General features: G+C 50.9%; 1 protein-coding gene across 7 annotated transcripts in view; it reads right to left on the bottom strand.

Moving 5' to 3' along the window:
• The window catches only part of LOC105471065 (inositol polyphosphate-5-phosphatase A), a 248,908-nt gene that overhangs the window by 90,724 nt on the left and 132,602 nt on the right, over positions 1-25,582 (bottom strand). For all 7 annotated transcript variants that reach the window (XM_011723416.3, XM_011723425.2, XM_011723445.2 and 4 more), the window contains exon 5: positions 530-593. In XM_011723416.3, coding sequence (XP_011721718.1) covers positions 530-593 — 64 coding nt within the window. The remainder of the gene's footprint in view (positions 1-529; positions 594-25,582) is intronic.

The raw sequence follows: 25,582 nt of genomic DNA on the forward strand, positions 1-25,582 counted from the left end.
GCACAAACACCCCCAGGCTGTGTGGAGCACGCAGGGAAGCCCCACACCCAGCCTAGGTCACACACCTGCCCCCAACAAAGAAATGAACAGGAGGGGACAGCTCGTGTCAGTGGAGCGTCTCAGGGCAAGTCTTTTCCATGAAGACACACAGCATATGACCATCAAACAGGGACACTGCTCACAGCACGGAGGACTGTCCCTGCCTGTTCTTATTTCTGAAACATGCAACCCTCTTATTCGCGTTTCATTTTCTCACACTGGAGGGGAACACAGAAACAAACTATTCCTTCCTCTTAACACTAGGAAAGCCAGGTCCCCACCAGAGCCTTGCCAGGGAGCCAGTGTGGGACGGCCACGGGGTCTCAAGACCAGGTCCAGGAGGCCCCTGGAGTGACCTCTGGCCAGTGGCTCAAGACACCCAGCCCACAGTGGCCATTCACGGAGACAGGGCAGGAGGGGCCTGGGGAAGCCAGACACCAGGAGGGGTGAGCGCCGAGACAAAATCCCGGAAGACGGCACGCAGTCTTACCTTTAAAGTCAAATTGGTAGATGTTTTTTAAGGATTCATGAAGAAAATAAAAGCTTCCTAGTGCCTGTAGAGCAAAAAGAGAAATCAAATGAGAGACTAGTGCTGGGAATATTTCTAAAGCATCGTTTCTAACAATAAATAAAAGCTCTTTTAAACTCGCTAGAGCAAGAGTTTAACCAGTTGTAATTTAATCACAATTACTGAGGCACAAGACGTCAAGCAGAGGAAACCTGCGAACACCCAAACTCCACCAAGCTCCAAGCACGCGGTGAGCCGTGCAGCCAGTGCTGGCTCCAGCAGGGGCACAGGTCCCGCAGGCTGGGCATTGAGTGGACCAGACCTTTCCCAGCACTGATGCTCAGCTTTGTCCCGGGGCCCCCAACCATCAGCTCCACTGCGCCCGGCCCCACCCTGCCCCATCGCTCCAGGAGCCGCCAGTGTCTCCCACTCACAAATTAGCCAGACAGGTGCAGAGCACAGGGGCCCCTGCTCTCCACACCAGAGAAGGCAAAAGTACGGGGCCAGGTGCCCCAGGGCTGGGCCACTGGACACCACACAGACAGTGACTTGTTGATCCGAACTTCAGGTTTCACGGGTTTTCTACAGGTGAACCTGTGTCTACATGCAGCAGTGTGTTCATATTGATGTGTATATTATTTCTGTGTATTTTTTTCTTTTGCTAAATCTGGCAACCCCAACACGGGGCCTGGTGCAACTCTGGGGTGATCAGAATATTCTACACTGGGTTGCAGTGGTTGCCTTTGTCAAAACTCACTAAATTATACCCCAAACAGGGCGAATCTCACCGTCTATACATTAGACCTTTATAAACCTGACTTAACAAACAAATCTATCTCATAGGAGATAGCTGTGTGCCCTGGACGGGTGGCAGGTGCTGGGACAAAGCAGGGGAGAGCTTGAAGGGGCAGTGCCAGGTGGGCCAGAGAGGAGGGCACATGGGCACAGCTGCAGATGGAGGGCAGGGGCTGCCCGCAGGGAGCCCAACTGTGACCATGTCACACAGGACCTCCTGCAGCGAAGAGACTCTTAGCCACTGGGGGCTCTAACCCCAACTCTGCACTCCGAACAGGGCCTGTCCTCAGAGAGCTGAAAGCACAGGGTGCCGTGCATCCCTCACTGTCTCTGTGTGAGCCTGTGGGCAACACAAGGGCAACACCCGAGCATCACCTCATTCTAAGGCTTCACTTGTACACTCATGCACAGTCATTTCCACACATGCACACCACACGCTTGCACACACACACTAACGCACTCATACACACTCGTGCACATACTTGTGTACACTCACACACTTGTGCACACGCACTCAGGCACTCGCACAACTTGCACACATACACTTATGCCCACACAGGCACTTGCTCACATGCACTTACATGCACACGCACTCATGCACTCACATGTGCTTGCTCACACCCTTGCACATGCACACGTACACACATGCACTAACATGCACACTCACATGCACTTGCACTTGCAGTCATGCACTCACACTTGTGCACATACGCACTCATGCACACACATTCTTGGTCACACACACGAACTCATTTGTGCACATGCACTCACGTGTACTTACACTCACACACTTGCACACGCACGCACTCATGCACTCTTACTTTGTTTTGGGCAGAACCATGACCCCACAACCCTGCGGTTCTGAGCGCCCCAGCATGGACCTCCTGCTAGGATGCTGTCCTACGGGGCTGCAGGGCTATTGTCTCTCTGAGAAAGACAAAGGCAATGCTTGAGCATCACCTAATTCCAAGGCCCAAGCTAAACGTCCCACACACTTCGAGCTCTGCAGTTCCCAGGGAACTGCTGCTCCCTCCCTGACGACTGGTCCTGGGGTGGCTGTCCTGGGGGCAGGGCTGTAGGAAGGTGCACCACACTGGGGTGTCAGGAGGTCGTTGCTCCCGCAGAGGCGTAGGGCGCCGGGCACAGTGCGTGGTGAGGGTACCTATGTTCTGGGCCTGCTGAGGGCCAAGCGTGCCAGTAACTCTGGCCAGGTCCCTGTCCGCAGCCCCCTGGGCCCCTGGGTCAGCTCTCTGGGACCTGTTAGGCCGTCTCTGGTTTGATGCCGACCCCACAACATGGGAAGCTCCCTGGAGGCTGTGCAGCTCCTGCTCCTAGGGCGTGTGCAGCACACAGCGGGCCAGGGTGATGGTCCTGCTCCCCGGGAAGCTGGCCACATGGACACCTCACCAGAAAACAGTGCTTCACCTTGAGGATGACACAGCTGTCCTCTGACAGAACACACTTCAAGGAGTGCATTTAAACTCCTAAAAAGAGAGGCCGGCTGGCAAGCCTGAGCCCCGTGCGCCGAAGCCATGGCGGCCTCTGCCTCCTGTCTCTGCTGTGTCTGACGGGGAAGGGGACACGCCCACAGGGAGGGGCAGGGACACGGGCTGCCTCCACCCGGCACAGGTGGCAGGTGCGAGGACACACACACGTGCACATTCCTGAGTGCCAGACCTCAGTGGGAGAACCCAAAGCTGTGGGGTAGCCATGGGCCTCCCAGCCCTGCATCCTGGCCACCACCCAGATGGGAGCCCCCAGGCTAGCCGACAGATGACAGGGACCTTCTGTCTGGGGGACAGGGATGAAGGACACCCGAGGGGGACGCAGTGCAGTTCCTCTCCTCTTGCAGGTGGGTCTAGGGCACAGCAGGCAGCGTCTCTGCCTCCACAGGGAAGCCAGGAGGTGGCAGAACCTGTGTGCCTGACATGGGGCTCTGTCCTCGGGCCCTCTCTACTCCCTGGCCCCAGGCCACATGCCCTGGTGAGCTGCCGCTGGGTCCAGAAGGCTGCGCATGGCCATGATGCACTTGGCTGTGACATGGACACTGCTCAACTGATCTGCTATTTCATTAGGCATCTGCTGTGAACCTGTTCAGAACCCAGGGAACTGAGCCACCTTTACAGCAGGTCTTACAAACAGCCAGTGTTGGCCGGGCTCAGTGGCTCACACCTGTAATCCCAGCACTTTGTGGGGGCGAGGTGGGCGGATCACCTGAGGTCACCAGTTCAAGACCAGCCTGGCCAACATGGTGAAATCCCGTCTTTACTAAAAGTACAAAAATCAGCCAGGCATGGTGGCATGTGCTTGTAATCCCAGCTACTTGGGAGGCTGAGGCAGGAGAATCGCTTGAACCTGGGAGGCAGAGGTTGCAGTGAGCCGAGATCGTGCCACTGCACTCCAGCCTGGGTGACAAGGCGAGACTCTGAAAAAAATAGAAAATTAAAATTAAAAAGCCAGTGTTCATCATTCTCTTTGGCAAAATAGAGTTTCGGCACAGAGTTAAGACAGAAAACTGTAGGCCTGTGCCCGATGTATGAGACTTAACGTCTCCTCTGCCGACATCTGCCCTTCTTTATAGAAGATATTCCTTCATTTGTTTCAGATAAAGCACTCTGAAAAAACATAATAAATGTCACTGCAAACATTTAAACCATTACCTCATTGAATGTGATAAAGCTAACAGAATATTATAAAGTTTGCAACAAATAAGTGAAAAATAAATTGCCAATGCAGGGATAGAAACTGCAATTCATAGTCAGAAAATCCATAATTAGCTCTAATGAACATTTAAAGTCAAAGTTCAACCCAACTTTTTCGGTGTTTACCCTGCCCCATCAATACGGTTCAGGGCACCCATTTATCACAAACCCAGGACATCGGGCCAGGAGCGTGTATCACAAACCCAGGACATCGGGCCAGGAGCGTGTCCGGGGCTTGCTGACAGGAAGCCCCCAGCTCGCCCAGGCCTCTGACCACAGTACTTGTCAAGAGTATGTCTGTCTCATCTGAGAACAATGACTCCTTGCCTCTTGCTAAAAACAATTAGAATACTTTTTACATATTTATAAACAAGACTGTCAAGAGTGCTCATTAATTCTGTATTAGTGAAATGCAGCCATTGGCTGTGAGGCTTCTGCTAGGACTGCAGACATGGGCAGGAGCCCTCCATCCCCCGGAGGCCACGGCACAGCCAGGAAGTGGCCTCCGCTGGACAAAGCCAAGCCCCTGGGGCACCGAAAAGTAGATCCGGCGCAGGCCACACAGGAGATCCAGACCCCGGCTAACCTGGGCCCTGGCTGGGGCTGCAATGGTGGGACCCGAGTCTCTGAAGGCAGCCTGGGAGCTAAAGGGCAACGGAAGCTCCAGTCACCACCCAGCAGGCTTCCACACCAACTGGCGACCAAGGCGCAACGAACCTCGCGTACCATGGAGGTTCAGTGCCTCTCATGGGGCGGCTGGTGAAGATGGAGTATTTGCAAATGCTATTAAAACAAGCTCTCTACTTCAATTGGAGTCGGGTAATATGATAAATGGCCACACCATGTCACTTAGCTTGATTTCGGGAGCTGAGTTCTGATAGCAGGCCCACTTTGCAAACAGCCAGCTCAGGGCGGGAGCAGACCACCTCTCACACATTGGGAAAGAACAACGTGTCCCGGAGGCACTGTGCAATCACAAAGCCTGTGTTTGTTGGGCGGGTCCCACCTCCTGGACGGAGCCGCCGGCTCGAAGGCTCGGGATGACTCAGGCCAGGGCAGAGGCTGACAAGGCAGCAACACAAAGCTGCCATTGGAAATGCCTCTATCACTTTTTATTTGCAAACAAGTCAGATGGCCGGTAATTTATCATTTCTGTAATCAGGTGAACGACCAAAGCACACATCATTAACCTGGTCTTCTGCACCCAGCTCCCTCGTGCACAAAACAGAGCACATTCCTAAAACGTCAGTCACACAGACCCCCGCAGTAAGGGACACACAGGAGCACGCGCTCTGCTCAAGACAGAAGGGGGAAACGCACAAGCAGTGTCCACGTGAGGCCCCAGGTGGCAACAGGGCCCTTCTCCTGTGCTGGTTCCAACCGTATCGCGGGCGTGACCACAGGTGCCAGCTCCCCGTGCGCCCCAGGGGGATCTCCGTGGAGCCTGTCGCTGCGTTCTGCCACTGGGAAGGGAAAAAGTGTTGCGGGAGGAGGTCACAGTCCATGGCCCAGGGGAGCCCTGACTAAGGCCAACTGTGCTTATCAACAGCAACTCAGAAAAGAGAGTGGCAGCATTTGGTGGCTCCCATTTCACTCTGAGACATTTTGTTATTTCTACGGATAAATAAAGTGTTTTCACCTCCAGTTTTTTTTTTTTTAAATGAAAAAAATCTAGGAGCAGAAAGAAAAACTTCCTAAGATATTGTTGGTAACTAATCTTCAGGTCTGCAACAAAACAGAGAAGTTCATTTGTTTTAAATGAGAGTTGAGAGATTACCAAACCTGAGTCCCCTCATGCGCAGCCCACTCCTTCCCCAGCTGCAAGGACCAGGACCCCAGATGAAGGGCACGGCCTTGTGCAGGAGCCCAGGCGCACGCGACCATGCTCACCTGGGCTCTGACACCCTGCGAGGGCCAGCGGCAAACATCTGTGCTCTCTGAGAACAAAGCTGAGGACATCACAGGGGCCAAGCCTGATGCTCCGTCCTCATTAGGGTGAAAGCACCTGCCCGAGCTGAGACAGGCATGTGGTTCCCAGCCTGATCTTTCAGACATTTCCTCTGCCCTTGTAATACAGGAGAAATGAGAAGACACTCAGGCTCACAGTGACTAATAAGTGACTGAAGACATGAGCCACTGGGACACGCCAGGTCTTGTGAACTTACAACCCCACACCCTTACAGCTGCTTCACACCCAAGAGAAACTTCTGCACACACACACGTACACACCCATGCACAGAGATGTACATAACCCACATCCATATACACTACAAACATACGTACGTAATACACACACACGTACACACCCATGCACACAGATGTACATAACCCACATCCATATACACTACAAACATACGTACGTAATACACACACACGTACACACCCATGCACACAGATGTACATAACCCACATCCATATACACTACAAACATACATATGTAATACACACACACGTACACACCCATGCACACATATGTACATAACCCACATCCATATACACTACAAACATACGTAATACACACACACACCCCCACGCACACAGATGTACATAACCCACATTCATATACACAACATACATACGTAATACACACACACGTACACACCCATGCACACAGATGTACATAACCCACATCCATATACACAACATACATACGTAATACACACACACACGTACACACCCATGCACACAGATGTACATAACCCACATCCATATACACTACAAACATACATACGTAATACACACACACGTACACACCCATGCACACAGATGTACGTAACCCACATCCATATACACTACAAACATACATACGTAATACACACACACGTACACACCCATGCACACAGATGTACATAACCCACATCCATATACACAACATATATATGTAATACACACACGTACACACCCATGCACACAGATGTACGTAACCCACATCCATATACACTACAAACATACGTACGTAATACACACACACACATACACACCCATGCACACAGATGTACGTAACCCACATCCATATACGCTACAAACATACATACGTAATACACACACGTACACACCCATGCACACAGATGTATGTAACCCACATTCATATACGCTACAAACATACATAGGTAATACACACACACGTACACACCCATGCACACAGATGTACATAACCCACATCCATACATGAGCCATAGGCACATGCCAGGTCTTGTGAACTTACAACCCCACACCCTCACGGCTGCTTCGCACCCAAGAGAAACTCCTGCACACACACACGTATACACCCATGCACACAGATGTATGTAACCCACATTCATATACACTATAAACATACATATATAATACACACATACACATACACATCCATGCACACAGATGTATGTAACCCACATCCATATACACTACAAACATACATATGTAATACACACATACACATACAAGCATACACCTGCAGACATCCGTATGTCCATATACACACGTGGAAAGCACACACAGACCTCTGTCAGAGACGCTGGAGTTCTCAGGAGGCGGGCATGAGAATACAATGGCAGGACCTCTGAAAACACCAACTGAAAATGACCCGAATGCTTAACGTGCAAATGGGTAAATCGAATTTGAAATATCCTATGATAGAACCAGATACAGCAAGGTAAATAAACAGATCAGAGTTACAACCAAAAACACAGGTGGATTTCACAAAGGACGCTGAGAAAGAGGAAAGTTCCTCAAGCGTTCCCTGGTGTGATACCAAGATCAAGACACGGTCAAAAAGAGTGAAACAAACAAATTAAAAACCGCGACACTACGATCACATTCAGAAGGCAGTGAAAGGATGAGCACAGAATTCTGCGCAGTGGTTATCTGCGAGGGTGGGTGACAGGCTGGGGGGTGGGCTTGGGCAGGTGCACACAGGAAGATGGAAGGGCACGCTGGGACTTCAGAGGTGGTTGCCATTTATATTAAGAATAATAAAATAATGAGGGAAGAATGAATCAGTGATTGGCTGTACCCGGGCCAAGGAGGACAGCACGGCACAGCACGAGCAGAGGACTGCACAGCCCCGGTTCTGCCCCGGCGTCCATCAGGAGGCAGAGAAGCCCAGCCCAGCCCAGGCCCAAACGATGGCAGGTGTGCTGGGAATGGGCTCTGCAGCCCACCCGTGGCCACAGTCCTCTCCCTCTGAGAGGTGACCACCATCCTGAATGGTGCTGAACAGAAGTAACAGGCAAGATGGCAGGGCATGGCCTCGGCATGGAACTCTCATCAACACTAGCTCATCCACCTCACCTTTGGAAGCTTTTCCCCCAAAGTTATATTTTAGTTTATTCTGAATGCTACATAATAATTCACCATATAAAAATACTGTAATTTGGCCAGGCACAGTGGCTCATACATATAATCCTAACACTTTGGGAGGCCAAGGTAGGTAGATCGCTTGAGGTCAGGAGTTTGAGACCAGCCTAGCCAACATGGCGGAACCCCATCTCTACTAAAAATACAACAATGAGCCAGGCGTGATGGCGCATGCTTGTAATCCCAGCTACTCGGGGGGCTGAGGCTAGAGAATCACTTGAACCTGGGAGGCAAAGGTTGCAGTGAGCCAAGATCGCGCCATTGCACTCCAGCCTGGGCAACAGAGCAAGTGAGATTTTTGTCTCAAACAAACAAACAAACAAACAAACAAACAAAACCCTGTAATTTATCCATTTCTCTGTTGCACATAAAGACTACTTCCAATTATTTGAGTATTATAATTGATGCTATAATAGTCTTTCCTGCATGGTGTTACTGAGCAGGTGTGTCAGAGATAACAAGCACCTGGGTACACGGGTACCAAGTGTTCACACAGACATACTATGCAGGAGGATTTGCTGGGTCACTGCAGACACAGGAGGATTTGCTGGGTCACCGCAGACATACACCCTCCACATAGGGTAATACACACATGTACACGTGAATTAAACATGCATGAATATGTATATAACAGCCTTGCTGTGTCACTGCAGACACGTGCCCTCCACATAGGATAACACACACGTGTACACGCGGATTAAACGTGTGTGCATATGTATATAATACACAGATGGCCTTCCCGCAGACACACGCCCTCCCAGGCATCACTACATTGCCCCCTCCCATTGCCATGGCGACCCCCCAGTGGTCTCATCAGGGCAGTGTCCACGTTCCACATCCTTGCCATGGCCCAGTGCCAGCCACTAGTTTTTGCCAAATAGAGAGGTGTGAAATCAGACCTTATTGTTTTAATCTGCATCTTCATTACACTAGCATAGTTGGGCATCTCTTCATCGAAATGTGTGGCTGTAGTAAAATGCACACAGAGTAAACTTTACCATTGTACCCACCTTCAGGTGTATAGGTCAGTGGCATGCAGTCCGCACCTAACGAACACCTGCACCCATCACACCATCCATCTCCAGGACGCTGTCCACCTTCCCAACTGACCATCTCCAGGACGCTGTCCACCTTCCCAACTGACCATCTCCAGGACGCTGTCCACCTTCCCAACTGACCATCTCCAGGACGCTGTCCACTTTCCCAACAGACCATCTCCAGGACGCTGTCCACCTTCCCAACTGAAACTGTTCCCGTCCAGCAACAGCTCCCATCACACCATCCGTCTCCGGGACGCTGTCCACCTTCCCAGCTGAGACTGTTCCCGACCAGCAACAACTCCTTTCCCGCTCTCCCCAAGCCCCTGGCAACCAGGCATTGTACTTTCTGTCTCCGTGACTTTGACTAATCCGAGTACCTCATGTAAGTGGGATCATACCGTATTTGTCTTTTTGTGACAGGCTTACTTCATTTGGCATAATGTCCTCAAAGTTCCTCCACCATGTTGTAGCGGCTGCCAGAATCTCCTTCCTTTTTGAGGGTGGGTCATAGTCCATGGTACTGCTTCCGCATTTTGCTGTTGTGAATAACACCGCTTTGAATATGGATGTGCAAATATCTGCCGGAGACTGCTCTCATTTATTTGGGATCTGTACCCAGAAGTGGGACTGCTGAATCAGACGGGAATTCTATTTTTAACTTTTTGAATAATCACCTCAATGTTCACAGTGGCTGCCCCCTGGCATATTTCCACCGACGTGCACAAAGGTTCTAACCCCCTCCCATCCTCACCAGCACCTGCTATTTTCTGTGCTTTTTGAAAATAGCCACCCTCATGGGTATAAGGTATTAGTTCAGTGCAGGTCCTTTTAAACTGACAAATGAAAATGGCAGTTTGGATCTGCATCTCCCTAAGGGTTCATGGAGCTGGGCGCTTTTTCATGTGCTTGTCGGCCTTCTCCACGCCGTCCTTGGAGGGAAGATGCTTATTCAAACCCCTTTCTGACTCAGGTTGGTTTTTGTGGTTGCTGTTGTTGAGTTTTAGGAGATCTCTATATATTCTGGATAGTAATTCCTTATCAGATTTATGATTTGCAAATATTTTCTCCCATTCCATGGTTGCCTTTTCACTCTGTTGACATTGTCTTTGGCTGTACAAAGTGGCTGTGCTCTAATGAAGTCCGATTTGTCTCTTTTTTCTTTTGCTGCCTGTGCCTATGGTGCTGCATCTGAGAAATCATTGCCAAATCCAGCGTCGTGAAGGTTCTGGCCCATGTTTTCTTCTAAAAGTTTTATGGTTTTAGGTCTCTGACTCATTTTGAGTTAACTTTGTACATGATGTAATGTGAGGGGCCAACTTCACTCTTCTGCATGTGGGTACTGGCGTTCCCAGCACCACTGCCTGGAGGCTGTCCTTTCCCACTGAATGCTCTTGCACGTGCCCTCTCTCACGGAATATGCTCTCGCACCCTTGTCAGAGGTCACCTGGCTGCCCAGGCAGGGTGGGTCCTGGCTGTCTCCTCTGCTCCACTGTCTGTGTGCCTGCTGCATCTCTTTTTAAGATTATTGGCAATTTAAGTTTCTTCTGTGAACTCTTTGTATCCTTTGCCCATTTTCCTGTCTCATTTTGTAGATTTTTAATTTTTTAAATATAATCCAGAATTATTTGTCTCATCACCTTCTCATGCCCTCCCCTCTCCTCCAAACTCTGTTACTTCCGGGCTACGAGACACCACATTCTCCTTCCCTGGATCTCCTCCTACGACTTGGGAAGAACAGCACTCTGGATCTGCTCAGGGTACCCTATGAGCCCTTCCCCTCCACCTCTTCCTCGCGCTGGGGTGGCCCATCTGTCCCATCTTCCAGCAGGCAGCTCTTGTGTACACAGCATGGAGCCTCCTAAAGGCCAGCCTCCCGGCCCGGTGGCTACACAGTCCCCACTTGGGTCTCTCGTGACAAGTCCGACCTTTCAGGACTCGGGACCTACCCCACCCTCACCCTCCTCCAGCTCCCACGGGAAACCACGGATCTCTCCAGATTCCTCCGGCATCTTGTCCATATGCCTCCCCCAAACATCCCTTCCTTCCACAGGTTCTACAGAGGACAGGACCCTGTCCGTCTCCAGCCTTCCACGTGTCTGCACTGCCGCACACCCACCTTCCTCATCTCCCTGTGGGGCCCCCGCCTCTTCCACAGCTGTGGCCCCCTCGGTCTCTTCTCTGCTGGGCACCAGGGTGGCCTTTTCCACATGCACCTCTGGGCCCGCCGCTATACCTCCTCCCAGCCACGTCCCGCCCGCCGCTGTACCTCCTCCCAGCCACGTCCTGCAGGGCGGCCTCCCCAGCTGTCCTCTGGCCCTCACACACCCAGCTGACGGAGCTCCAGCCCCACTGGCCATCTGGGCCTGAGGAGACCGCGCCCTTCTGTCAGGAGGGTACTTCTGCGGCCTCCCCCCTTTCCAGCTTCTCACATGAACCCCCTGCTGCTTCAGGTCTCTGTGTAAATGCAGCCTCCTCCAAGCAGTCCTCTTGATTGCCTGCTCCGGGCAGAGGCTTGGCAGCCCCAGTCCCCAGCCTTCCCTTCAAGGCGCTGCACATTCCAGTACTCACCGGTTTCCTCATCTGAATTATTTTAGCGAAGGAAAACCCCTGAGGGCAGGCATATGGCCTGGGCACCTCTGAGTCCTCCACCACAATGCCCAGGTCAGGGCAGGCAGGAATTCCACGGCTCCTGGGCAATGAGAGACGCACCACACCCTCTGGGTGCCCAGCTGAGCAGCAGCAGCTCAGGAACGCCAGACAGAACCCTCAGCTCAGGTTTCAAAGCACAACCCAAAGCACAGGCTCACGGTGCTCCCGAGAAGCTGAACGCACTCGCAAAAGTCACACATTTAACCCTATCACAAAAGCAAGTCCCAAGACACCTGGTTTTAAAACAATTTAACAGATTGAGTAATAAATCAAAGTTAAGATAACATTCATTAGATTATAAACAATAATAAATGAAACAAAGCTTTTGTTTAAATCAATGTAGAGCTTCATTGATCTTTTCCTGTATAATGAACTCATGGGCGGCCGACCCAACTGGACAAGGCGGCGTCCTCACTACTGCCCACTTCCCCCCGTGCCAGCCACCCCCACGCAGCATGCAGGGGCTGTGACCGTCCGCTCTCTGAGGAGCTCCGTGACCATCTCAAAATGAGAGCTGACTTATTCACAAAGCACTGACTTTCCAATTTCAGCTCCTGGGGCCAAACATGGGATGACGGCACCAAGGTGTCCCCGTCTGACCTCTCGCTGAGCCCCTCTCCGGGCTGGCTGCCGGCGGGAGAGATGCACACGTAATCTCATTCTGCCTCCTGTCCGACAGCCAACGCTAGAGGTTAATTAAATTGGTTGTCCATTGTATTCATCCACTTACAAAGCTAATGATATTCTGTTCCTGAATTAAAGAGCATTTTATAAAGCGTGCCCCATGGAAGCCGGCGTTCTGCACGTGGGGTGCTGAACCCTGTCACAGCTCCTGGATGTAGTGTCCCCAATTAGGCAGCCCAGGAAAGACCGGGGCTTCATCTGCCAGGGTGGAACACCAGTCATGCTGACATGAGGGTAAACAGACCACACAACAGCCGCGTAATCGCCCTCACCAGCCACGATAAATTCCACCAGACGAGTGCACGCGTTAACATTTCCTATTACCACGGTGAAGAGCAACTGAAATGGAACGAGACAGCCTGTAAAACAGCCTGCAGTGGGTTTCTCCAAAGGGGGTACATCTGAGGGCAGCGAGGTGACCAGCAGTTCTGGCTTCTCGCCTGCGACTGGTGCTAGGCTCTCTGTCACACTGGGGGGCAAAGTCATCCGCCAGTCTAAGGACACCCACCCTTTCTGAGAGAATTCAGTCACCACTCACATTCCACAAAAACGCGCCCAGCACTTTCTCCTTTCTCTGTGCCACATATGTTCTCAGACACATAAGATACATGAGTGACCAGATGGCCAGAGCCCAAGATGGCGGCATGGCGAGGAGGCCATGACAGAGGAACCCCAGTGGGCAGGCTCAGCTCTGCACCCAGGCAGCATCCACAGGACCTCCGGGATGGATGTGATCTGGGACGGGCTCTGAGGAGACAGCGTCCAGCCATGGACCTGCGGAGGCTGAAACAGGGAGGGAGGCATCAAAGGTGACTGAACCTAGGTCTGCTGTTCAGGACAGATGCCCGCGTGACACAGGGGGCCACCACGTGAAAACCTGTGGGTCTGCCACTCAGGACAGATGCCTGGCTGACACAGGGGGTCACCACGTGGAAATCTGTGGGTCTGCCGCTCAGGACAGATGCCTGGGTGACACTGGGGGCCACCCTGTGAAAACCTGTGGGTCTGCAGTTCAGGACAGATGCATGGGTGACACTGAGGGTCACCATGTGGATGGGCCTCAAAGCTGGGACAGACTCACCTTGCCAAGGAGGAGCTGGAGCCAGAGAAAAGGGCAGGGTCAAGCACTGGACTGGGGCTACTACTGGGGAGAGACAGGAGCAGGTGAGAGCCAGCAGTCAGTGGGGCAAGGAACCACAGGGGAAACAGGAGGGGCTGGTCAGGGGCTAGGACAGGACCTTGGGCACGTGGCACCTTGGAGCGGAGTCAGGAGAAGGGAGCAGCCACAGGTGCCCAGGGCTGCCATCTCATCAGGGGCGCAGGGAGCGGACTGGCCAGAAGAGCAGTCTGTAGGCCAGTGGCGGTTTGGGCAGCCCTGTCCCACACAGTCACCTGCTTGTGTTCAGCACATTATCCTGGCCTTGCTTTTCAAAAGGGAAATCTCTATTGACTTTTGTCTGATGTAATATATTTCACGAGTTGATGCCAGACAAAAAGGAAAAGCAAGTAAACTCCCCGTGCCTCTTTCATCTGGAGGATGGGGAGACAGGTGGAAAGGTCCCAGCCCAGAATTCGCGGTGTGCCAGACAGCAGCCTCGGCCACAGGAGACGTGATGCCCTAGAGCCTTTCCACAGGTCTTATGAAAAACAAGGCTGTGCGAGGAACCGAGTTTCCCTGTGGGTGCACACGAGTCATTTTAAACCTGTACCACCTAGAGATTTTCCTCTCAAAATGAGATTCATTTGCAACACAGATGCTATTTTTTGAATAATAAATATTTCACAAATTGAAAATTTCAATGAAGAAAAATATGTCTTAAAATAACTAGTTTTAATTATGAAATTTATTAAGTTATATTTTTCTATGTATAAATGATTATAAAAGTAAATCAATAAACTTTTATGCCAATTAAATTATGTAAGGAGTTTGCATCCTAATTAAAATGGCTCTGAGTCTTATCTTTTGTCTTCTAAAAATCATTAGCTTTTCAATTACATTTCATGTATACATGTTCTGGAGAAACTGGTTATGTGCATTACGGATATAGAATAATTAAAGTAAAATGCACTTTAAGAGATGGCCAACACTGAACACAAGCTGTTTACAAAATACCTTCTGCCAGTACAAAAGCTCAGGGCATATAAACCGCTACTCAAAAGCCTTAATTGAGTTTTAAATGTCCACTATATTGGGAAATGGCCATCTACTTCTGTTTCAAATAATTTAACTTAGTTTCTGGTCCCCAGAAATGCTAAAACAGTGGTATTCCAAGGGCACACACTCCCTCCAAACCCTGACCAGGGTCCCAACTCTCCGCGTGGGAGTCCGTTACCTTCATTCTCCCAGACACGGCAAGGCCCCTGGAATGCTCACTCCACGCGCACCCACCCCTGTGCTGAACTGCACTTCTCTCGGCATTTTAAACTGCAGGAGGTGCCTCGGTTTACACACCCAAAGCTCATGGCCATTTGCCCGCTTCCCCCACTGCCTTGGCGTCTCATTCCTTTCTCATCTCTTAGACTTCATCTGAGATCATTCGCTCTCCGCTTGAAGTACTTACTGTCTTCCATTTGAGTTAAAATGTCTATTTCCCCTTCAATCTTAACAGATGTTTTGCCGGGTGAGACCCTATGCTGACATTTCCTCCAGGACACAGAAGACGCGGCTGCGCCGTCCCCTGCGGTTGCCGTTTCTGCAGGAACAGGAAGATGGCCCGTTGGTGTGACTGCAGCACACCCCCATGCTCTCTACCATTTTCTCGATTTGTTATAATCTGACTGGGTATGAGTTTTTATTTTTTTGATGCTGCTAGGGACTCATTGGGATTCCCAACCTTCTGGATTTTGGGTATGGAGGACTGAGGGGGCCCAGAAGAGGAGCAGGCTCTGTGACAGGTCCAGGCTGCTGTGCCAGCTGCTCTGACACTGGGCCATATGACCCAGCAGATCCAGTGGCACTTGAGGTGTCTGTGGCAGATAGAGAGGGTTTGGAGCCTTTGGCAGGCCCCCATAGGTGAATCACAGCGCAGGCCTCTAGGATTTTGGAGAGAGGCCCTGCCATCTTCTGCAGATAACGACTCTCCTTTTGAGAGTAAGCTCTTGGCCTGTTACTGAGATTTGCTGGATACTGAGCGTTTGACTAGAGGTCACCAAGTCACCATGTGACCTGAACTGCGTGTCATGAACTGGGTGCTTTCTGACCCCTCTCGCATAAAGTAGGTCGTGCACAGCAGCATTCCGTCATCAAATGGAAGTGGCATATACGTGATTGGCTTAAGTCCTGAAGGCACAAGTAAGTTACATGACGATGTGGCTCAAATGTGCATGGTCTCCACTCCCACCACCTGCCTTCTCTCCCCACAGCCTGTACCGATGGCCTCATGGGGAGTTCCCTATGATCAGTTGACAGAAGAAGAGAAGACGAGGGCCTGGTTCATGGATGGTTCTACGCAACATGCAGGCACCACCCAAAAGTGGACAGCTGCAGCACTGCAGCCCCTTTCTAGGGCATCTATGAAGGACAGCAGAGAAGGGAAATTTTCCCAGTGGGCAGAACTAAGAGCAGTGCACTTGAATATACACTTTGCATGGAAGGAAAAATGGCCAGATGTGTGATTATATACTGATTCATAGGCTGTAGTCAATGGTTTGACTTTGAGTGGTCGAAAACCGTGAAGATATTTGTATCCCATGCGAGCGCTCACCAATGGGTGACCTCAGCAGAGGAGCATTTAAATCATCAAGTAGTTAGGATGACCCCCTTCACCTCCTTCTGTGGACATCATTCAGCATCTTTCCCAAACACCTCTGTCATTGTCCAATAGGTCCATGAACGAAGTGGCCATCGTGGCAGGGATGGACGTTACCCATGGGCTCAGCAACATGAGCTTCCACTCACCAAGGCTGACCTGGCTACAGCCACTGCTGAGTGCCCCATCTGCCAGCAGCAGAGACCAACACTGAGTTCCTGATACAGCACCATTCCTTGGAGTGATCAGCCAGCTACCTGGTGGCAGGTTGATTATATTGGACCTCTTCCATCATGGAAAGAGCAGAGGTTTGTCCTCACTGGAATAGACACTTACTTTGGATATGGGTTTGCCTATCCTGCATGCAATGCTTCTGCCAAGACTACCATCCACGGACTCACAGAATGCCTTATCCACCATCATGGTATTCCACACAGCACTGCCTCTGACCAAGGCACTCACTTTATGGCTAAAGAAGTGTGGCTGTGGGCCCATGCTCATGGAATTCACTGGTCATATCATGTTCCCCATCATCCTGAAGCAGCTGGATTGACAGAACAGTGGAATGGCCTTTTAAAGTCACAATTACAACACTAACTAGGTGACAATACTTTGCAGGGCTGGGGCGAAGTTCTCCAAGTTCTCCAGAAGGCTGTGTATGCTCTGAATCAGTGTCCAATATATCGTCCTGTTTCTCCCATAGCCAGGAATCATGGGTCCAGGAATCAAGGGATGGAAGTGGAAGTGGCACCACTCACCATCACCCCTAATGATCCACTAGCAAAAGTTTTGCTTCCTGTTCCTGCAACATTACGTTCGGCTGGCCTAGAGGTCTCAGTTCCAGAGGGAGGAACACTGCCACTACAAGACACAACAACAATCCCGTTAAACTGGAAGTTCAGATTGTCACCTGGATACTCTGGGCTCCTCCTACCTTTATGTCAACAGGCTAAGAAGGGAGTTACACTGTTGGGGTGATTGGCCTGGTGTATCAAGATGAAATCAGTCTACTACTCTACAACGAGGCTAAGGAAGAATACACCTGAAATCCAGGAGATCCATTGAGGCGTCTCATAGTAGTACCATGCCGTGATTAAGGTCAATGGGAAACTACAACAGCCCAATCCAGGCAGGACTACAAATGGTCCTCAGGAATGAAGGTTTGGGACATTCCACCAGGAAAAAAAACCATAACCTGCTGAGGTGATGCTGAAGGCAAAGGGAATACAGAATGGGCAGGAGAAGGCAGTCATCAATACCAGCTATGACCACGTGACCAGCTGCAGAAATGAGGACTGTAATTGTCATGAGTATTTCCTTCTTATTTTGCTAAAAACACGTTTGCGCATGTATACACTTGTACTAAGAAAATACCTTCATTTTATTTCCTTTTCCTTTATCACGTGACATAAGATTTATTCACTTCATATCAGCATTTAAGTGTTGTTAACTTTATGAAATAGTATTTGGGTTGGGGATTGGTTTTGAAATGTGAGGACATGAGATCCGGGAGGGGCCAGGTGGAATGATACGGTTTGGCTGTGTCCCCACCCGAATCTCGTCTTGAAGCCCACGTGTTGTGGGAGGGGCCCTGTGGGAAGTAACGGGATCATGGGGGCAGGTCTTGCCCACGGTGTTCTCATGGTGGTGGGTGGGTCTCGTGAGATCTGATGGTTTTATAAGGGGGAGTTTCCCTGCACAAGCTCTCTCTTTGCCTGTTGCCATCCATGTGAGACGGGACTTGCTTCTCCTTGCCTTCTGCCAGCCACATGGAATTGTAAGTCCATATTAAACCTCTTTCTTTTGTAAATTCCTCCGGTCTCAGGTATGTCTTTATCAGCAGTGTGAAAACAGACTAATACAAAGTCTTTCCTAAGTCCGGAAAACAGTGATTTCTCATCTCTTCAAAAACGACTTCCTCTCCCTCTCTGCATTCTCTCTAGGCTTCAGTTACACGTGTGTTGGACCCCATACCTTCCACATGCCAACGCCTTCCCTGACTCCCCTTCCTACCCGGGGCTGGTCTCTCCACACGGTCTTTCAATATTTTCTCCTAGCCTATCTGTAGCTCATTAATTCAGTTTGCATCTCTGCAGTTTCTAGCTGTGTGATTTGGGCAAATATACAATATCACTAAAGCCTCTGTTCCACCTTTTAAAAATGGGGCTACTTTATCTGTTCAACTGCTGAATGATACAGGCATGACCTAAAACTTAATGTTGACCAGAGAAAGGAGAAAAATGAAAAAAAGGAAAAATGAGGCAGTCGTGCTCGAAATCTTTCTACATGAAGGAATAAACCAAACAACATGTATAGATCACAATGCTCAACAAGAGCCACTTAACAAAATGTAGTTCTCTCTCCACATCCTTGGGAAAGGCACTACTGAATTCTGACCTCGAACTAATCCTGACCTCAAGCTTTAAAAGCTACAGTTTAGCTGAATATTGGACAACAGTCACCTCTAATCAATGCTGTCCACCCTGAGCATCACTCCCACCACCACCCTGGCTGAAGCTGGCCTTTCCTGCACTGTCCCCTTCTCAGAGTAGAGCACTCTGGTTGAGCCTGCAGGCTCTGAGGCCAGAAACAAGTTCAAATCCCACATCGGCCTCTTCCAGGTAGTCCCTGAACCTCTCTGTACCTCAACATCTCTATCCATGACACGGGGAAGGCAATAACAGTGCCTACTTCGTAGGACTGTTCCGATCCCTGCATGGGTGACACACGTAAGGCACGTGAAACAGTGTCAGGAAGCTCCTGTGCCAACTGCTATTCCAGGAGGTGCAGGTGCTACTTCCTGTCAGCACCTTCCCATGCCAGAGGAGCCACAGAATATGGCCCCAACACGTCCTTGGCTGATGATGGGATCAATAGGCATGGCAGGAAGGGCTGTGCCAGCCAAGAAGGTTGCGTTCTTCCAGAGCAAGGAGGTGGACGCCGAAGCAGAGAAGGCAAAGTCTGAAGCAGGAGAGCGGAGTCCAGAGCAGGGAGGGCGGAGTCCGAAGCAGAGAGGGTGGTAGCTAAAGCACGGAGGGCAGAGTCCAAAGCATGGAGGGCAGAGTCCAAACCAGGGAGGCTGGAGTCCAAAGCACGGAGGGCGGAGTCCGGAGCAGGGAGGGCACAAGCCTCGCTGCAGCCCATGTTTGAACTCTTCACTCCTAAGTCAGCTGCACCTTCCTTGGGCCCAGGGAGGGCCATGGCTCCAGGGGCCCCAGCTGCCCACTGGCCACCAGTGTGACCCACTGTCCCAATCAGAAGGGAAAGACAGGGATGCTCCCGGCAGATGGAGGCATGCCCACATGCCCATGCTGCACGCTGGAGGGAGCGGGCCACCTGGCACTTCCAACAATGTGAAAGAGAGACCTTCTCCTCCTTACCTTTACTGAGGCCAAACCATGAGCAACCCTTACGGGAAAAGACATCCAAAGAAAGCTATCTCCCACTAATGGCCCTGTTATAAATCAGACCTGACTGACAAAGACCAAGGAAAAGTGACGCCCGTCAAGCCGTCACTGCTGTTTGCACTTTCTCCACTTTGGCACCGCTGTCCTGGCCACATGAATATCCATCATTTTCCTTAAAAAAAAGAAAACGAAAGACACTGCCAAGAAATCAGTTTTTATAGGACACGGGGCTGGGGAGATACAGGGTCAAGGGAGGCTTCTTCCCTACAGGGAAATGCCCACCTGTTTGCTCACGGAGGTGACCTGGCACAAAGGGAGACTGGGTGCTCTGGGGAGAAGACAGGCTCCCCCTTGGGACCTCCCAGAAGGCCACGGGGATGCACGCAGGCATGATGGGAGAGTTAGCTGTGCTGTGGGCAGCGGAGGGGCAGGGGACAGGTGTGCCCCAACCACTCTCCCCCCCAGCAAGGAGGGGCTGACAGTGTCCTCCTGCTTCTGGACCAGGGCTATGCTGAGAAGCAAGCAGGCCAGGGGCTGGGGACTCCAGCAGAGAAGAGGAGAGGCTGAAGATGGGGGCTGGGGGATGGGGTTGGGGGTGTGGGGTCAGGTGTGGGTTCTGGGAATGTGCAGAGGATGTAGGGTCTGGGGTGTGTGGTCGGGTGTGGGTTCTGGGAGTGTGCAGAGGATGTAGGGTCTGGGGTGTGGGGTCAGGTGTGGGTTCTGGGAGTGCACAGTTAGAGGGTGTAGGGTCTGGGGGGTGGAGGCTGAGGGCGTGGGTTTCAGGACATGCGGTTGAGGGATTGGAAGCTGAGGATTTGGGGACTGAGGGTGTGGGATTGAGGCTTGGAAGCTGAGGACGTGGGGCTGAGAACCTGGGAGCTGAAGGTGTGAGGCTGGGGGTATAGGGGTTAAGGGTGTGGAAGCTGAGGGTGTGGGGTTGAGGGTTTGGAAGCTGAGAACATGGGGACTGAGAACGTGTGGGGTGAGGGCATGGGGGCTGGGGGTGTGGGGCCGGTGGCTGCAGAGGGATTTTCTGCGAAGAGGTTAGTGATCCTGGGGACCCAGGAAAAGATAAGAGTTTGGACAAAAGGAAGACCTCAGAGGGCTAGAAGCGCCGTGCAGGGCTGCGCCTTGAGGAGAGAGAGGCAGCAGTCACCAGTGGGTCCTGGGTCCCTGGGGGCCCAGCAAGGCCACAGCGGGGAGAGGGACACGGGAACAATGCCCTTCTAGAAACCCAGGTCCACGCTCACGCCAACCCCAATGGCATCTACCCACATGTCACTGCGAGCCTCACATCCAGAGTCCAGCGCGGACCGTGCCTGCCCTCTCTGCCTGTGGGGCATGCACAGGCAGGCCCCATATCCTCCAAGCTTGACCAAGTAACTGTCAGACTAAGGACACATGGATGGTGTCTGCAAGCCTATGAAAGAAGCAGCCACCACTTTCAAGGACGCGGCTGAGCCAGGCTGAAATGTCGCTGACGGAGACATTTCACATTCCTGTGTGTCTCCCCAGGAGAACACAGGACCTCCTCGAGCAGCTGTTTCTGCCTTGTCACTCACCACTCCTCCACCCCACTCCCTGCTCCCTCTCGTTGAGTGGTCCCGTGAGGACATGCTACATAGAAAGCCTCGAGGTTAAGAACAGGAGCCTACACCGTGCCCCTCAGAGCAGGCCAGAGGGCAGCAGGGAACCCACCTCATGGGGAGGGCCCGGCCCGGCGGCACCTGGCACTCACAGGGCTACTTCCCAGCTCCACACCAGCTGGTGCTACTCACCGGCTTTTTATTTATTTATTTACTTATTTATTTAGAGATAGAGTCTCGCTCTGTCGCCCAGGCTGGAGTGCAGTGGCGCGATCTCAGCTCGCTGCAAGCTCCACCTCCCAGGTTCACGCCATTCTCCTGCCTCAGCCTCCCAAGTAGCTGGGACTACAGGCGCTGCCACCACGCCCGGCTAATTTTTTTGTATTTTTAGTAGAGACGGGGTTTCACCGTGTTAGCCAGGATGGTCTCGATCTCCTGACCTCGTGATCCACCTGCCTCGGCCTCCCAAAGTGCTGGGATTACAGGCGTGCGCCACCGCGCCCGGCCTCACCGGCTGTTAACCTTCCTGTGTCTCCGGCGCCCTGACGATAAAGAGGGGAAATGATCCCCAGGTTTTAGAACAAAGCCCCACAAGCAGTGCACGCTCAATAAACGCCAGCAGCGGTGGCCATGCCGACGGAGCTCGGCAGTTTTTAAAGAAAGCCACAGAAATGGACCAAAACCAGGGCACAGTCAACAGGGGCAGAAGCCCCCTGAGCTGTTCAGAGAGGGGTGAAGTGGGCCGCGAGCTTTTAAATCCTACGGAAAAGAACAAAAATGTCAGGAGGAATGATAAGCCCTTCTAATGCTCCCAGTGCAAATTCATGTTTAACTTGAGGAGAAATATCAACATTTTTTCATTTCCCTGATCATGCTTTAATTAAATCTCTAGCCCACTGTTTAAAATAGAGCCATTATGGATAGTGATCAAGAATTTCATCACTCCCTACTGAACTATAAAATCAGTCACTTAACTTTATATTACATAACCTCTGAAAAGCGAAACAGTTTGTGGTTACAGGATTTGAAGTGCTCTGATTTTCGCCAGAGGAAGGTCCGTCAAACGTGCTTCTGAAAAACCCATGTTCTGTTTCATTTCCATATTTTTTCCAACTAGCAGCATCGATAAGTTACGGGGCGTAACTGCCCCGTAACCATCACCAGAAAGCCTCAACTGAAACGAGGCCGAGACCATCAGCCCATGGCAGGAATGTCAGGCTCTCATGTCATTTCACCTAAGAAAGGATCAGTGGCAGCTAAGCCTGGGATCTGTCTTCGGAATTTTCAAAAGTCAAGTGTGGGACTGGGCTGTAGGAGCCCCTTAGTCCCTCACCACCACACCAACACTGCAAGGCTGGCAGACTCGAGTACACTCAAAAAACTGAATAACTTTGTTTGATGTTGCCTAGGAATAAGAAAAAATAACAAATACTTGTAAAAGTTACACTTGAAAAATCTCCACTCCAACTTATGTTCAATGTACTTAGCAAAAAGGTCAAAGCTCCGGAATTTGCTGGATAAATAAATGTTGGTGAGGCAGATGAATCACTGGAGAATTGGTGCATGGCAGCGAATGAATAACCTGCAAATGCCTCCCAAACCCCATTATTTCCCCTTTTCCAAGAGCCCAAGATTCATGTCCCCGCATGCCGCCAGTTCATTACCGAGAAATATCATCCCTCTTCCGGCTCGCGCCGGGCAGCGCACGCGGCCCCCTGAGGACCCTTTAATGTTTAATTCCCCATCATCTGCTCCACTGAACAGCTTAATCTCTGCTTGTATGATCAATACTATATCAGTGTAAATTAAAATGACAATTTTAAAGTAATTAAGCCTGTTAATGCTCGATTCAAATGTCATTATTTGCACAAGGGATTGAGGAGAAATTACATCGTGTCCGGGGTGACAGGGAGCTGTCAGGGCCTCCTCAGCCCCGCTGTGCAGGGCCACTGGAGGCTTCAGGAAAGCGGATTAACTTCTGCCTCGCCCTGCCAGCATGCCTATCCAATTTCTAAAGAGGATAATGCAATTTGATAAATTTAATTCCAGCTACAAACTCAATTATTGTGATAATAGATGAAAACTGGGAGGAGCCTCTGCACAAGGCCCACAGTTTTAAAAACACACTTAACTCCAGAACGAGCTTCAATAGTAATGGCTTGATTTGATTTGTTCTCTCTCTTTTGAAACCCCTTTAAATAATTACGATGGTTGGAAGAACAGCCGACATTTATTATATAGCCGAGCTCCAACCAAAAGGGGCTGCGGCTTAGACAATCTGGGCATACTGGAAACGTCTGCTGTCCTGAGCTTGTACAGCAGCATTTATTAGACAAGCACATCATTACATTATTGGATCTCATAAATAGATGTATAAAACTCAGCCAGCCTCAGATGAAACCTCCTTCTTGCTCAACACCGGCAGGTCTGGCCCCGGCTTGGAAAGTGGCATCCAGCAGGACCCCACCATTTTTTTGTCCCAGGAGGCGGAGGGGGTTGGGGGTGAGAGGAATTAATGAAAAGAACTTTTTTAAAAATCACCTTTACCCTCCTGTGATTCCCAGAACACTGAGTACACATAATGACTCAAGCCTCTCCAACGAGCTCTCAGTGCACAGGTATCCTTCTCTACCCAAGTCCACGTACGGACGAGGGGTGGGCCGCCTGCCGAGAAGGTCTGCACAGCACACACTGGGAGCCGCTTTAAGGGGACAGCTGCAATTGCTGGACTTCATCCATTAGGTCAGCAATAAAAATTGACAACCAAACATTAATTTCAAGATGAAGAGCCCAGTGTAACAATTTCCGTTTGAAAGATGTTTCGGCTTGGAGTGGGCCATCCTTCAGGGTCTTCCCAGACAATTCCAGGCGCTGCTGCACTCCAGAAGGAAAAGAGCCCCACTGCAAAGACGGCAGCCTCGGGAGGGTGCGTCACGGGGCCACGGGTTTCGGGTGATCCGATGGGTTTTTCTGTGGCTGTTCTCAAACCCAGTGACGCATACTTTAATACTTTAACTGTCTAAATTCCACCTTTTCCATAGAGGAGGGAGCTGTACAGCTGGTGTCTCTTCACTGCACGCTTGAAAGGCCCTTACCCGTTACCTCTCTACTGCCTATGACGACTTCACAGTTCCTCAAGTTCCCCAGCCGGCAGGAATCAGATTTAAAACCAGTAAAAACATGGAGTAATGTGTCCAATGTCTCTCCCTCTCTGCCGGTTTAAACACAGGTATCCCTGACTATGAATCACCTCCCAAGCTCCTCGATGAATCACAGTGAGGAAGGAGGGATGCATTACAACAGCCACGACATGGGAGGAAGCGGTGAGTAAAAGCAGGCGCACCGCAACTCAGTTTTAAGGCAGACGTGGTCAAGGACTAATGTGGTTATATCATTCTTCCTTTTGTTTTTTGTTTTGTTTTGTTTTGTTTTGAAGACAGGATCTTGCTCTGTTGACCACGCTGCAGTGCAGTGGTATGATCTTGGCTCACTGCTACCTCCACCTCCCAGGTTCAAGAGATCCTCCAGCCTCAACCTCCCAAGTAGCTGCGACTACAGGTACATGCCATTGCATCCGGCTAATTTTTCGATTTTCAGTACAGATGGGGTTTCACCATGTTGGCCAGGCTGGTCTTGAACTCCTGAGCTCAAGTAGTTCACCTGCCTCGGCCTCCCAAAGTGCTGGGATTATAGGTGTAAACCACCGCACCCAGCCCATTCTTCCCTTTTAACCAGGGAATAAATTACACAATGAAACAAATACCCTGACTCTTACACCACTTTTCCTTGTCATAATTAACAGTTAGCGACACAGAATCAAGAGGAAAAACACAGAATCTGTTTACTCCTAGGAAGGGCGTTTCTGTGAATCTAAGAGGGGGCTTTCCTATGTTCTCAAGGTCACAGGTTAGCCGTGGCCACTGCGGGGTGCGCTCTCGGGATGGAAGTGAAGAGTTCTGTCCGTCCCCTTCTTCGGAAACACAGGTGTGTCTACAAAGGCGAGGGAAGGCCTCAGGTGGGCACGGTCTCTGCAGCTCCAGCTTCATTTCCTTCAGTCTCGGGGGGCCCCTCATGCACAACAGGGC

The sequence above is a fragment of the Macaca nemestrina genome, chromosome 9 (genome assembly GCF_043159975.1).
Source record: "Macaca nemestrina isolate mMacNem1 chromosome 9, mMacNem.hap1, whole genome shotgun sequence".
NCBI classification, from domain to species: domain Eukaryota; kingdom Metazoa; phylum Chordata; class Mammalia; order Primates; family Cercopithecidae; genus Macaca; species Macaca nemestrina.